This window comes from Cetorhinus maximus, chromosome 3 (assembly GCF_964194155.1).
Source record: "Cetorhinus maximus chromosome 3, sCetMax3.hap1.1, whole genome shotgun sequence".
In the NCBI taxonomy this organism is placed as follows: Eukaryota; Metazoa; Chordata; class Chondrichthyes; order Lamniformes; family Cetorhinidae; genus Cetorhinus; species Cetorhinus maximus.
Genome location: NC_135881.1, coordinates 179,091,707 through 179,104,513, shown reverse-complemented (window position 1 = coordinate 179,104,513; position 12,807 = coordinate 179,091,707). Strand labels below are relative to the sequence as shown.

The window sequence follows — 12,807 nt, the reverse complement described above, 5'->3', positions numbered from 1 at the left end:
AAGAAATGCTGGTTTCCATAGAAGTGACAATGAAGCTCTTTAATTTCACCAATATCTTTTAGGGAAGGAAAGGTGCTGCCCTCACCCAGTCTGGCCGATGTGATTCCAGTTCCATACTGGCTAACTCTTAACTCCTCTCTGAATTAGAGTTGAACAATAAATGCCAGCCTTGCCTGCGATGTCCATATTCCAAGAATGAATTCAAATATAAAGATGAAGTGTTCAAGAATTGAACCTAAAGTGTGCGAGGCTGAGGAATGAGTATTTGGAATTGCAGATGGCAGATTGAGCAGAATTGACTAAAGTAGTAGTTAAGCACAAGTAGGGAAATGAGTGCTTTAAAAAATAGCAATTGTGTGTAAATTCTTGATGTATACAAGGGAAGCAGAGAAAGAGTGGAGAAAAGAATGTGGCCTTGTTTTTAAAAATGAAAAGTAAGGAAGACTAATTGAACAGGCAACCATATTTCAGAAAATACAGAAGGAGCAGTAAATGGTTTTGAAGAAAGGAGACGGAAGATTTATCTCAAAGAAATAAAGGTTAAAGTTCAAGGATCTAGCAGAAATAGTAATCGTGTGAATGCATATGTGCCAGTGAGAACACAAAAAATAAATTGTTAGCAAAAGAACACAAGAATAAGAGCACACCGAATGACAGAAGTCAAACAATATTGCTCATTGCTTTTCCTAGATTCACCTTTGTCCTCTGATAATTAGCAGAGTGGACACATGCACAATATGGAGTAATGTCACTCGGTTGCAATCTGCACTTTATCCTCAGTAATGTAATGTGAAGTACATAACTGAATTTTAAATTTCAGTTAAATGCTAACACTTCCATCTGATTCCTGTGAACCAGAGACAGATCCGAGTGGAAACGTCTGCTTAGTGCTGAGGTTTTAGTCTATGGTGCAGTGTGGGAACCAATTAATTTTCACTGACATACCTAGGCTAAAGGCCATAAATACAGGACATCCTGAAGTTGACAAATGAAAAGAATAAGCTAGAGCTTGAATTAACTGTGTACCTTAAGGTTTTAAGTTTCTAAACTTTAGGAGAAAGCAAAGACCCTGGGATTTTAAACCACTTGTCTGCCTTTTAAATGCTATTTTTAAACTTCCCCCCTCACACTTCTCGCTTACGGTATTTAGAGAAATATGTTGTAATTGATCTTAGCAGACTAATTTTGTTCAAAGTAATTACACTTTTAATAAAAGTAAATCATGGTTTTACCAGAAATCCCTTAAGTATCAATTTTCTTGTTGACCTAAGGTTCTTGAGCTATGTCTCGCTCCAATCAAAATGCACTGACTCCTGACACCGATTGAAAGCCTTATTTGCATTTGTGCATTGAAGGCAGTGATTTCATCATAATGATGTCAGGAGTTAGAAGCTCCCCTTTGCAGCACATGTGAGGGAAGTGCTCCCCTACAGTTGCAGTATCAGTAGGTGCTGCCTTCAAAATCATTCTCAATCAAAAATGGGAGTATTGGAAGATCGCCTGCTAAACAGGGGAAGTTGCCATACTGACTTGAAATTTGCCCCAGGGTCACTCAACCCAGGAAACTAAAATGACATGCTTAGAATGCAATTGCCCCACTGTACATCATGGTTTCCTGAAGACATAAGGTTTTTAGAGTAGCTCTCTGATAGGTGTTCAAATGTTTCAGCTATGATGTTCACAATGCGACACTAATTGAGGGAACCGAGCAGCAAAGGAGACCTGACCTGATGACCACCCAATAGAAATTTTTTTTTTTTAAAAGTGAAAACAATTTATTGTCAGGGGAGTATTTTGCAGAAATAACATCTCCCCTAAGACTTTTCTTCATCTCCAAGCAATTTGACAATTTTCATTTGTGGTGTAGAAGTTCAAGTACCACTAAGTGTTTCAAAACCCACTCTTATTATTTTTAGTCTGGCTACAGACCATGCTGAACGTTGCTATAAAAGTGAACCTATATAGACCTGCAGTAACACTGCAGTCAGAGTCCCAAAAGTGCAATGACTTGACTTATAAGCCTACTCAGAAAATTCATTTTAATTAGTAAATAAATTTCAACACATGTGAGATATTACTTTTTGGTAAGAAAAATAAGTTTACATATCACTTGGAAAATAATTAAATGAGTTAGAGGAGCAAAGGAATCTGGGAGTACAAATATACAGATCACTAAAGTAGTGATGCTAGTTAATAAGGTTATTAAAAAAGCAAACCAATCACTTGGGCTTATTCCTAGACATTTAGAAATGAAAAATAGAGAAGTTCTGCTAAACATGTATCGAACCCTCTTTAGATCATAAGACCATAAGACATAGGAGCAGAAATTAGGCCATTTGGCCCATCGAGTCTGCTCTGCCATTCAGTCATGGCTGATAAGTTTCTCAACCCCATTCTCCCGCCTCCTCCCCGTAACCTTTGATCCCCTTACCAATCAAGAACCTATCTATCTCAGTCTTAAATACACTCAATGACCTGGCCTCCACAGCCTTCTGTGGCAATGAATTCCATAGATTCACCACTCTCTGGCTAAAGAAGTTTCTCCTCATCTCTGTTCTAAAAAGGTCTTCCCTTTACTCTGAGGCTGTGCCCTCGGGTCCTAGTCTCTCCTACTAATGGAAACGTCTTCCCCACGTCCACTCTACGCTATCCAGGCCTTTCAGTATTCTGTAAGTTTCAATCAGATCCCCCCTCATCCTTCTAAACTCCATCGAGTATAGACCCAGAGTCCTCAAACGTTCCTCATATGTTAAGCCTCCTTGGGAGTACTGAGTATGGTTTTGATTGCCACATTATAAAAATGATATCGAGCCATTGGAGAGGATGCAAAAATGATTTATAAGTAAGATACCACAAATGAAGGTATACTTCTCAGAAAGGAATGAACAAGGTGGGGCTTCTTTGTTTTCTTGGAAAGAGAAGGCTGAGGGATGATCTATTAGAGATCTTAAAAATTATGAAAGTAGACATATTCCCACTTTGGGGGAGAGTGAAACTGGCGGCCATAAATATAAGGTAGTCACCAAGAAAGCTAATAAGGAATTGAGAAGGAAGAGAGTGGTGAGAATGTAGAATGCTTTATCACATTGATTAGTTGAGGGAAATAGTTTCATGCATTTAAAGGATAAAGTGGAAAGGGAGAAGGGATAGAGGACTATGCTGATGAGAGTTAGAAGAGGAAGGATGGCAGGAGGCTCGAGTGGAACATACAACCTCCATGGACTGTTGAATGGCCTGTTTCTGTGCAATATATTCTATGTAATACGTGAATTGCTTTAAAGTAGAATTTGGGATCAAGGAACAACTGTGAAAGCACAAATCCTGCTCATGCACTGCTATCATTTGTTACCAAACCAGCCCGTATTCAATACAGGCCAGTGCTGGAAGCAACAGGTATCTTGAGCTGGGAAGTAAATTGGGCTTAAGAACTGTCATTCATATTTTATCAAATCACTTGCAAATGAGGAGCTTGATGTTTGTTACATTAACAGCTGTCTACTGGAGTTAGCAGTATATTCAGACATGCCAGTATAATAGAAAATTAAAATGTTACATGGCTAATTGAATCTTGAGCAGTGGCTTCATAAACTATGTATAGAAAAATGAGATAAAAGCAAAAAAACTGCGGATGCTGGAAATCCAAAACAAAAATACCTGGAAAAACTCAGCAGGTCTGACAGCATCTGCAGAGAGGGATACAGTTAACGTTTCGAGTCCATATGACTCTTCACCAGAGCTAAGGAAAAATAGAAAAGAGGTGAAATATAAGCAGGTTTAAGGGGGGGGTGGGGACAGGTAGAACTGGATAAAGGGCCAGTAATAGGTGGAGATTGCCAAAAGATGTCATAGACAAAAGGACAAAGAGGTGTTGTGGGTGGTGATATTAGCTAAGAAATGTGCTAATGGTGACATTAAGGGTAGAAAGCAGGACGAGCAAGGGACAGATAGCCCTAGAGGGGGTGGGGTGGGGGGGAAGGGATCGAAATAGGCTAAAAGGTAGAGATAAAACACAGGATGGAAATACATTTAAAAATAATGGGAATAGGTAGGAAAAGAAAAATATATATAAATTATTGGAAAAGGGGGATCGGAAAGGGGGTGGGGATGGAGGAGCGAGTTCATGATCTAAAGTTGCTGAATTCAATATTCAGTCAGAAAGGCTGTAAAGTACCTAGTCAGAAGTTGAGGTGCTGTTCCTCCAGTTTGCGTTGAGCTTCACTGGAACATTGCAGCAGGCCAAGGATGGGCATGAGAGCAGGGTGGTGTGTTGAAATGGCAAGCGACAGGGAGGCTTGGGTCATGCTTGCGGACAGACCAAAGGTGTTCCGCAAAGCGGTCACCCAGTCTGCGTTTGGCCTCTCCAATGAAGAGGAAATCGCATTGGGAGCAGCGAATGCAGCCCTCAAATGTGTTCATTGTACCCTTAAATATACCATAGGCATATTAATTTCTGTATGGATGTATCCCTGATTATACAATGGCCTTCTAATCATGTGTGTATACTCATGTATAATAACTGCATAAAATGCAAATCTAAGTTTTGAGAACCTAATAAATGAGTTTCAGTAAATTTTAAGAAGATTTATTACTTCCCCACTCACTAAATGCCTAAATGATAAAGCAACTTGTTTCCAAGTCTCTGCTGCTGTTCTGAAGCAGGCTGCCAACATGTGAATGTGAACAGTCCAATGAAGAACGCTCGCCAGTCGGATGTCAGCTGACTTTGATTCAGCATTTCCCTATGGTGACTGAGTCAGAATCTGTAAATCTTGAGGATAGTGAACTCAACCTTGGCCTGTTGCTATGGTGCAATGTGCTGTGTTAGGTTTGCCTCATGTTGTATCCTTGCATCTGCTACTTGACAAACTTCAAAACAGCAGTTGGGAACTTGCCATATCCAGAAACTCTTGCCAATTTGTATCTTTCATTCAAATGTTTGCTTGTGCTATTACTGATAAACAAGTTTGAACAGCCTAATTTTGCATTTACACATTCTCATCACTAATCACTGTTAACTGGATTATGTTGCAAGAATTTGCAAATTACCAGGTAATGGTTTGAAAATCATTGCTTTAAAAAAAAACTTACATAGTCTTCATGTTTAATTTTACTTTTTGAAGTGTTGAAGGTCTGACTTGATGTTATTTAAGTCGCCCTTAGTGATTTTTTTAAACATCTTTCAAAGTGCAAATAGTTTTATTCACAAGATATTAAAAATAAACTTCATTTTTAAGAAGCGTTCCAAAAAGTGATACAAGTATTCAGAAGGATTGTAAAAGGCTGAGAGGGATGGTTTTGCCTGGTATGTGCCAGCATAGACATGTTTGACCATGGTAAAGCCTATAAAAGGTTGAAAGAAGGAGCCTGGTACATATTTGCAAGACTGGCCCTTTGTGTCAATTCCAGACTTGGCAGTAGCTTTATCAGCTTGTCCTGACTGCTAGTCGTACTCAGAGTCATAGTCATAGAGGTCTACAGCACAAAAAAAAGCCCTTCGGCCCATCAAGCCTGCGCCGGTTAAACAAGTACCAAACTATTCTAATCCCAGTTTCCAGCACTAGGCCCATAGCCTTGTATGCCATGGCATCGCAAGTGTACATCCAGATACTTCTTAAATGTTCTGAGGGTTTCTGACTCTACCACCCTTTCAGGCAGTGAGTTCCAGATTCCCACCACCCTCTGGGTGAAAAAATTCTCCCTCACCCATCCCCTCAACCTCCTGCCCCTTACCTTAAATCTATGCCTCCTGGTTATTGATCCCTCCACCAAGGGGAAAAGTTTCTTCCTGTCTACCCTATCTATGCCCCTCATGATTTTATACACCTCAATCATGCCCCCCCTCAATCTCCTCTGCTCCAGGGAAAATAACCTCAGTCTATCCAATCTCTCCTCCATAATTAAAACTCTCGAGCCCAGGCAACAGCCTGGTAAACCTCCTCTGCACTCTCTCTAGTGCAATCACATCCTTCCTATAATGCGAATTCCAGAGCTGCACGCAATGCTGTAGCTGTGGCCTAACCAGCATTTTATACAGTTCCAGCATAACCTCCCTGCTCTTATATTCTGTGCCTCGGCTAATAAAGGCAAGTATCCCATATGCCTTCGTAACCACCTTATCTACCTGCCCCGCTACCTTAAGGGACTGGTGGACATGCACACCAAGGTCCCCCTGATCCTTGGTACTTCCCAGGGTCCTACCATTCATCGTGTATTCCCATGCCTTGTTTGTCCTGCCCCAGTGTATCACTTATCCGGATTAAATTCTGTTTGCCACTGATCAGCCCATCTGACCAGCCCATCTATATCCTCCTGTAATCTAAGGCTATCCTCCTCACTATTTACTACCCCAACAATTTTCGTGTCATCCATGAATTTTCTGATCAACCCTCCTACATTCAAGTCTAAATCGTTTATATATACCACAAACAGCAAGGGACCCAACACCAATCCCTGTGGAACCCCACTGGACACAGGCATCCAGTTACAAAAACACCCCTCGACCATCACCCTCTGCTTCCTGCCACTCAGCCAATTCTGGGTCCAATTTGCCAAATTACCTTGGATCCCATGGGCTCTTACCGTTGTTATCAGTCTCCCATGCGGGGCCTTATCAAAAGCCTTGCTGAAGTCCAAGTAGACTACGTCAAATGCATTGCCCTCATCTACACACCTGGTCACTTTTTCGAAAAATTCAATTAAATTGGTCAGACATGACCTCCCATTAACAAAACCATGCTGACTGTCCTTGATTAATCCCTGCCTCTCCACGTGTAGATTAATTCTGTCCTCAGAATTGCTTCCAAAATACTGGGTATCAGTGAAGTGCTTCCTGTATATGGAGCTGTTAGAATGAAATGGCATACAGAAAGCCTACATAGGCTTTGGAGTTGATGCAAATTCGTTACATCTGTTGCCTTCAAAATGTCATAATGAGCCACTGCTGAAATGTATACAAGGAATCTTGTTAAAATTTAGGAGGGCGAGTAGTTTGGAGAGATTAGCATGAAGATATCAGTTATTACATCAGTCACAAACCAGCATGCTACTTTGCCGATGCACTAATCTGTTTGTGGAGGCTTCTGAAATGATGTTTAGAATTTTAAGGATACTGTTTGAAGCATATGTTGACCTCAAGCCCCAGTGTGTGTGTTTCAGGTTAAGCAGTCATGGGGATGGAGGTTGGGGAGATGGGTTTTTCACACAAGTTGAACCACATTTCACTATAACTGGTCAGTGCTATTGTCAACGATGGCCACGGCCCAAATTGTGTTGGGCATCTCAAAGTCGGTAATTTAGATTCCCCTGATTCAATTAATTCCACAAAATTATGAATTCCATCCACTTTCCTTTGCCCGCACTATAGGCAACTATTCCTTCAACTACCTAAACCTGGAATTCCTTCCCAAACCCCTGCCGTACCACCCTTTTTTTCAATGCTCCTTAAAACTACCTCATTGGCCAAGCTTTTGGTCTTCCGACCTAAAATCCCGTGGCTCAGTGTCATTCTGTCTGAATACTCCTGTGAAGCTCCTTTTGATGTTTTACTATGTTTGTGTCCTTATTATGGATTCAGTTTCACAATGCCTTTAGGAGTTGTGCTGTAATATTTTTTAAAAAGCACCAGGCTTACTTTTAAATGTTTGAAGCAGTTTAAAAAAAAATCAAATCTGTAGGTTAGAGATATTTAGTTAACTTAAAACTCCTCTATATAATTAACAAATGTATCTTTTGTCTCCGTGCAGGTGTATCCTGGCTTGATGGTGACGGCAGGCTGTATACACTGGATTTTGAATACGCTTCATATAACAGTCCACATCCGGGATGTCTGTGTCTTTCTAGCACCTGTGTTCAGTGGTCTTACAGCAATATCAACCTTTCTTCTCACTAAGGAGCTCTGGAACCAAGGGGCAGGACTACTTGCTGCCTGCTTCATCGCCATAGTACCAGGCTATATATCACGATCAGTAGCAGGCTCATTTGACAATGAAGGAATAGCTATTTTTGCGTTACAGTTTACATATTACCTGTGGGTAAGTCATCCATATAAATATAACTTAAATCCAGAGAGTGATTTTCATGTAAAATCAATAAGCTCTTTTTTTGGGTGAGGTGGTAGTGCTGGTGGGAGGTGGGTGGAGCTGAAACCACTCTTAAAATGGCACCAACCATCTAAATGTTAGGACATTTTGTTTAAATGAAATGTTCCCAGTTGGCACCAAAATTGCATTGTAAATTAGTATGGAAAAACATTTGTGTTTCCCAGGTTGTAACCGAAACACTACTTGTGGGTTGAGATTAATTCGATACGATTCGTTTTTATTACTCTAATGGATGTTCAAGGCCATCATGGTAATTTTGTTTAATTTAAAACCTGAATATCTTACTGTAATTTTAAGTTCAAGAACTGGGCAACTGCTCAGGTCAGTTTTGATGTTTATAGCTGGGAATGATAAACATGATTAAGAACATTTCTGATTCTTGAAGGTGAAAATGCTCTTAAGAGAAGGGAACTTGGTGATGGCTAGGTGAAATGGGCAGGATACCCTACAGGAATGGCTAACACTTCAGATTCCTAACCATCTCTAAACAAATTTTTGTTTTGTTTCATAAGTTTATTGTCCAAGTTTTAAGGGTCATTTTTTTTGCAATCCTGGTAAAGTGGCATCAAGTGAAGCTAAGTACACCAGCAAAGCTGGCCAAAAGCTAAATGTTCACAATTTTCAGAGTTAGTCCATTTAAAACATTATCACAAGCTCTTAGACCCTTTGGATCACAAGCTAACCTAATCTGGATGCGGAAAATCTAGCTATTTCAGTTTCCAAAGATGTGCCAATTAAAGATACTGCTGAACAAGTAAATGGCTGCATTTGTAGGCCTTTAAGGCTCAAAAAGCATGAACGCATTTGTAAGTCTTCACCAAGGCTGGGCAAAGAAGGGTGAAAAGTAGTATTTGGCAGTGGGAGACTAGTAATCCGGAGGCCCAGACTAAGGATCTGGGAGCATGGGTTCAAAACCCACCATGGCAGTTGGTGGAATTTAAATTCAGATAATAGAAGTCATGAACATAATCCTAGTCTCAGTAATGGTGACCATGACAACTATCATTGTTGTAGAAACTTGTCTGGTTCACCATGTCCTTTAAGGACATAGCCATCATTATTTGGTCTGGCCTAAATGTGATTCCAGGCCTACAGCAATGTGGCTGACTCTTAACTGCTCTCTGAAATGGCCTAGCAAGTCACTCCGTTGTATCACACTGCTACAGAAAAGTTGAATCACTTTTCCACATCCACAGCACAGACAACACTACCTTCCACATCACTGCTGGGGGAGAAAATGGGATATAAAGAAACTTCCTGTAAACTTCATGTATGTAAACCACAAAGTAATACATGAGGATGGGAGCTACATCAGTATTGCCAGGAGGGTGGGGGAAGAAATCGCTCTGTGCCAGGACTGGTTTAGTGTTGCAGCACTGCACCAAGTGCTTCTCTTAATTCTGCAACTCAACGTGTTTTCGTCGTCACCAACACCAAGCCCTGTAGGACTTCACCCAGTATTATATGGCCTGTACCGTATTGCATAGAAGTTCAAAGTCTATATTTTTACAATTATTTTTCAGTTCTAGTGGATATTGTACATAACTTTCACATCTGCCTATTAAAGTTTTCTGAAATCCTATTAAGACTAATACATATGTCTGATTTCAGAGTTCTTCAGCTGACTGTTAGGAACTGCTTGAATTCCAATCTTTAAGGTGTCATCGGACCCTTGTGATGAGTTTAATTGCTATCTTATTAAACCACCACCAGCCTTCTATTCTCTAATTCACAAACTGATGTGATTGTCGGTTTTCACATAGGGCAAACTCTGGCCATGAAGCAACACATAAATGCAAGATTTCACTTTTGTCCCATAGTCATGCACATAAGTCAAAAGATATGTTGCTATTTACTGGAATGGGGGTGGCCGGCATTTTATCAAATTGATTTATAAATTTATGTTGGTATATCGATTGAAGATTTCAATTATATTTCAATTCTCTTTAAGATAAGACAAGTAGATCTCCTAATTTTTATTTTTAGTGGATTATAACTGGCATTTAAGGAGGTGGCAAAATGTCTTAAATCAAAATTACGTCAGTTTCTTCAGAATAAATTTCCAGTCCCTATTCAAACTTTGAAAGCTACTTTTGCTATCCTTTACCCTCTACTACTTATGGTTTTGTACCTTTTGTAACAAACAAAATGTTGTGACTGGATAGATCAGAAGTTAGTGTCCCATCCTCCTGAAGTGTGACCAAGCTGGTAAGAAGTTTGAAAAAAGTGGCCTAGTTTCATACATATTGACCTTAATCCAAAAAAACTAAAGATCTTCTATCACTTTGGTGCAAGAAGTCTGGTAAAATTTTATGTTCTACTGCTCAGAAAAAGGATTGCTGTTTTTCTTTTTACAAAAGTATTAACATTAACAGGAGGTTTGAATGTATTAAGACAAGAAAACTAGTGTGATAGCAAAGTGCTTGCTACTGGACTAGTAATCCAGAGGCCTAAACTAGTGATCTAGAGATTGACTTCAAATCCCACTATGGTAGTTGGGGAATTTAAGTCAGTTGGATAAATCTGGAATAAAAAGCTAGTGTTGGTAATGGTGACCATGAAACTACCGGATTGTTGTTAAAAGTCCAACTTGCTTCCTTTCCTAAAAGTCATTAGTGAACCCACCGCCCTTGCCCAGTCTGGCCTAAATGTGACTTCAGACTTACAGCAATGTGATTGATCCTTTAACTGTCCTCTGAAATGAACTAGCAAGCCACTCAGTATAAAACAAAAGCTACAAAAAGCTATAATGCATGCAAACTGCAGTGGTGCAAAAGTTGACTCATAACACTGACCTTGAGGGCCATCGAGGAAGGGCAATAAATGCTGGCTTTGCCAGCAACGCGCTCATCCTATGAATGAATTGAAAGAAAATTCTCATTTTGTAATGGATTGTATAATTTTGTTTTTTGGACACAATTTAAAGACTGTCACTTGGTGGAATAAAATTTTCTTTCCCAAACTTCAAAGTGACCGTATTTTAGAGAAATTAAATTCTTCCCTTAGTCAATAACCTTCACAGTTTTGCCAGGCCACTAGCATTAGTTCCATTATAAACAAAGCTATCCTCATTCACAGTCAACTTGAATAAATCTGTTGACGGTCAGCACCAGGCTGAAAGCTGGTTCACAAATGGTGATTCATTTCCCCCTCACCAACGTTGCTCCATCTGATTACACGTTTCGTGCTCAAACTATATCACTAGTAGGCTCACATTGCTAGATGCCAGCTTGGCCTGTCCTCTTACTGCTCTGGTACTTTTCCTTTGTGAATGCCGTGCTGCCTTCCATCAGCCACACTTTTCATTAAGCCTTCAGTTATCAATGCCCTCTGTAATTTTCTTGTTGGGAGCTCCCCCCTATTATTCTGCTATGGCTTTTGCACTGAGCTGTGATGTACCACTTTCCCTTGCTTCCTCTCCTCTGTTTTTTCCCTGTTGTATTCACTCAACCTAATCTTTCAGATTAACTCCTGTAACAGCTTGCAGTCATACCTTTGGTTTCTGACATGAAAAACCACTCGAACCCCCTGAAGATTTGATTGGTGAGACCATCTCTGATTATTTCATTGTGTGCCTCACTTTCTACAAGTCTCCTCCCACCTCCAACTGCACTATCATCATACTCCATCCCAGGAATAAAGCTTCCTTGTCTTTTCCCTATCCGTTTTTCCCTGCTCCCCTCTGGGCACGCCCCCACCACCAATCCCAACACCACTGTTGTATATGTAACAGTGCTGTTCCCATATGTCCAGTCATTCAGCAGCTCACTTAATTATTCCTTTGGTGCCTTCAGCCTCACCAGGTGCTTCAGACTCCTGTCTGCACCATTCCGCTAGTACTTTGTCACCCCCCACGTTCTCTAGTCTAAAGGCTTCAAATGCATCTGCATTTAAATTATTGTCCTTAATTGTTTACTGAGAGACCTATTTGATGTTCAGTATTGGAACCTATCCCTGACAAAGTCCTCTTTCTTTTGTAAGGTCACATGGGTGGGAAGGTCAATTCCTGACTGTTCAGCAAACCATGTGCTTTCTGATCTCTTTGCCCTGCCCCAATTTCTTGCTAAATCCAATGCCAAATGTGAAGAGTTTAAAAGATTGAGACTACCTATACATCCTCCTTGTTTTCCAATCCCTGACCTTTCTTCTAACTCCAATCGCAGGTTATCTTTCCTCTGGTCCCAAGCCCATGCTAACCTCCTTATCATTAGAAATACACCACCTGCTTTCTTAATCCCACCCCCCACCCCCCCGCCCATTGTATTGTCCATAGTGTCTATTTGCAGAAGAGCTCAAATTGTGTGCACTGGCCAATGTGCAAAGAATCCAAATTGACCTGCACAGCCTAGGCCAAGGGACAGAGATGTTGGAAGATGGATAATGACCTTTTACCTTCTTATTCCTGATTTTAAAAACACTTTTTTTTTGGGTGTGGGATGGGATCTGGTTTTTTTTATTACAACAAAAACCAGAAGAAATGAGGGGAAATGAGAGTGGTAAAGTTAGAGAAAACCAGTTTACATTCTGTAGAATAAACACGAGCAAGTGCCATGCAATGACCATCTCCAACAAGAGAGAATCCAACCATTGCCCCCTGACGTTCAGTGGCATTTCCATCACTGAATCCCCCACTATCAACATCCTGGGGGATTACCATTGTCCAGAAACTGAACTGGACTGATTGTATAAATACTGTAGCTACAAGAGG

General features: G+C 40.4%; 1 protein-coding gene across 1 annotated transcript in view; it reads left to right on the top strand.

The window, feature by feature from the left end:
• The window catches only part of stt3b (STT3 oligosaccharyltransferase complex catalytic subunit B), a 101,982-nt gene that overhangs the window by 39,786 nt on the left and 49,389 nt on the right, over positions 1 to 12,807 (top strand). The window contains 1 exon segment of the mRNA XM_078539342.1: positions 7,743 to 8,030. Within this exon segment, the coding sequence (XP_078395468.1) occupies positions 7,743 to 8,030 (288 nt within the window).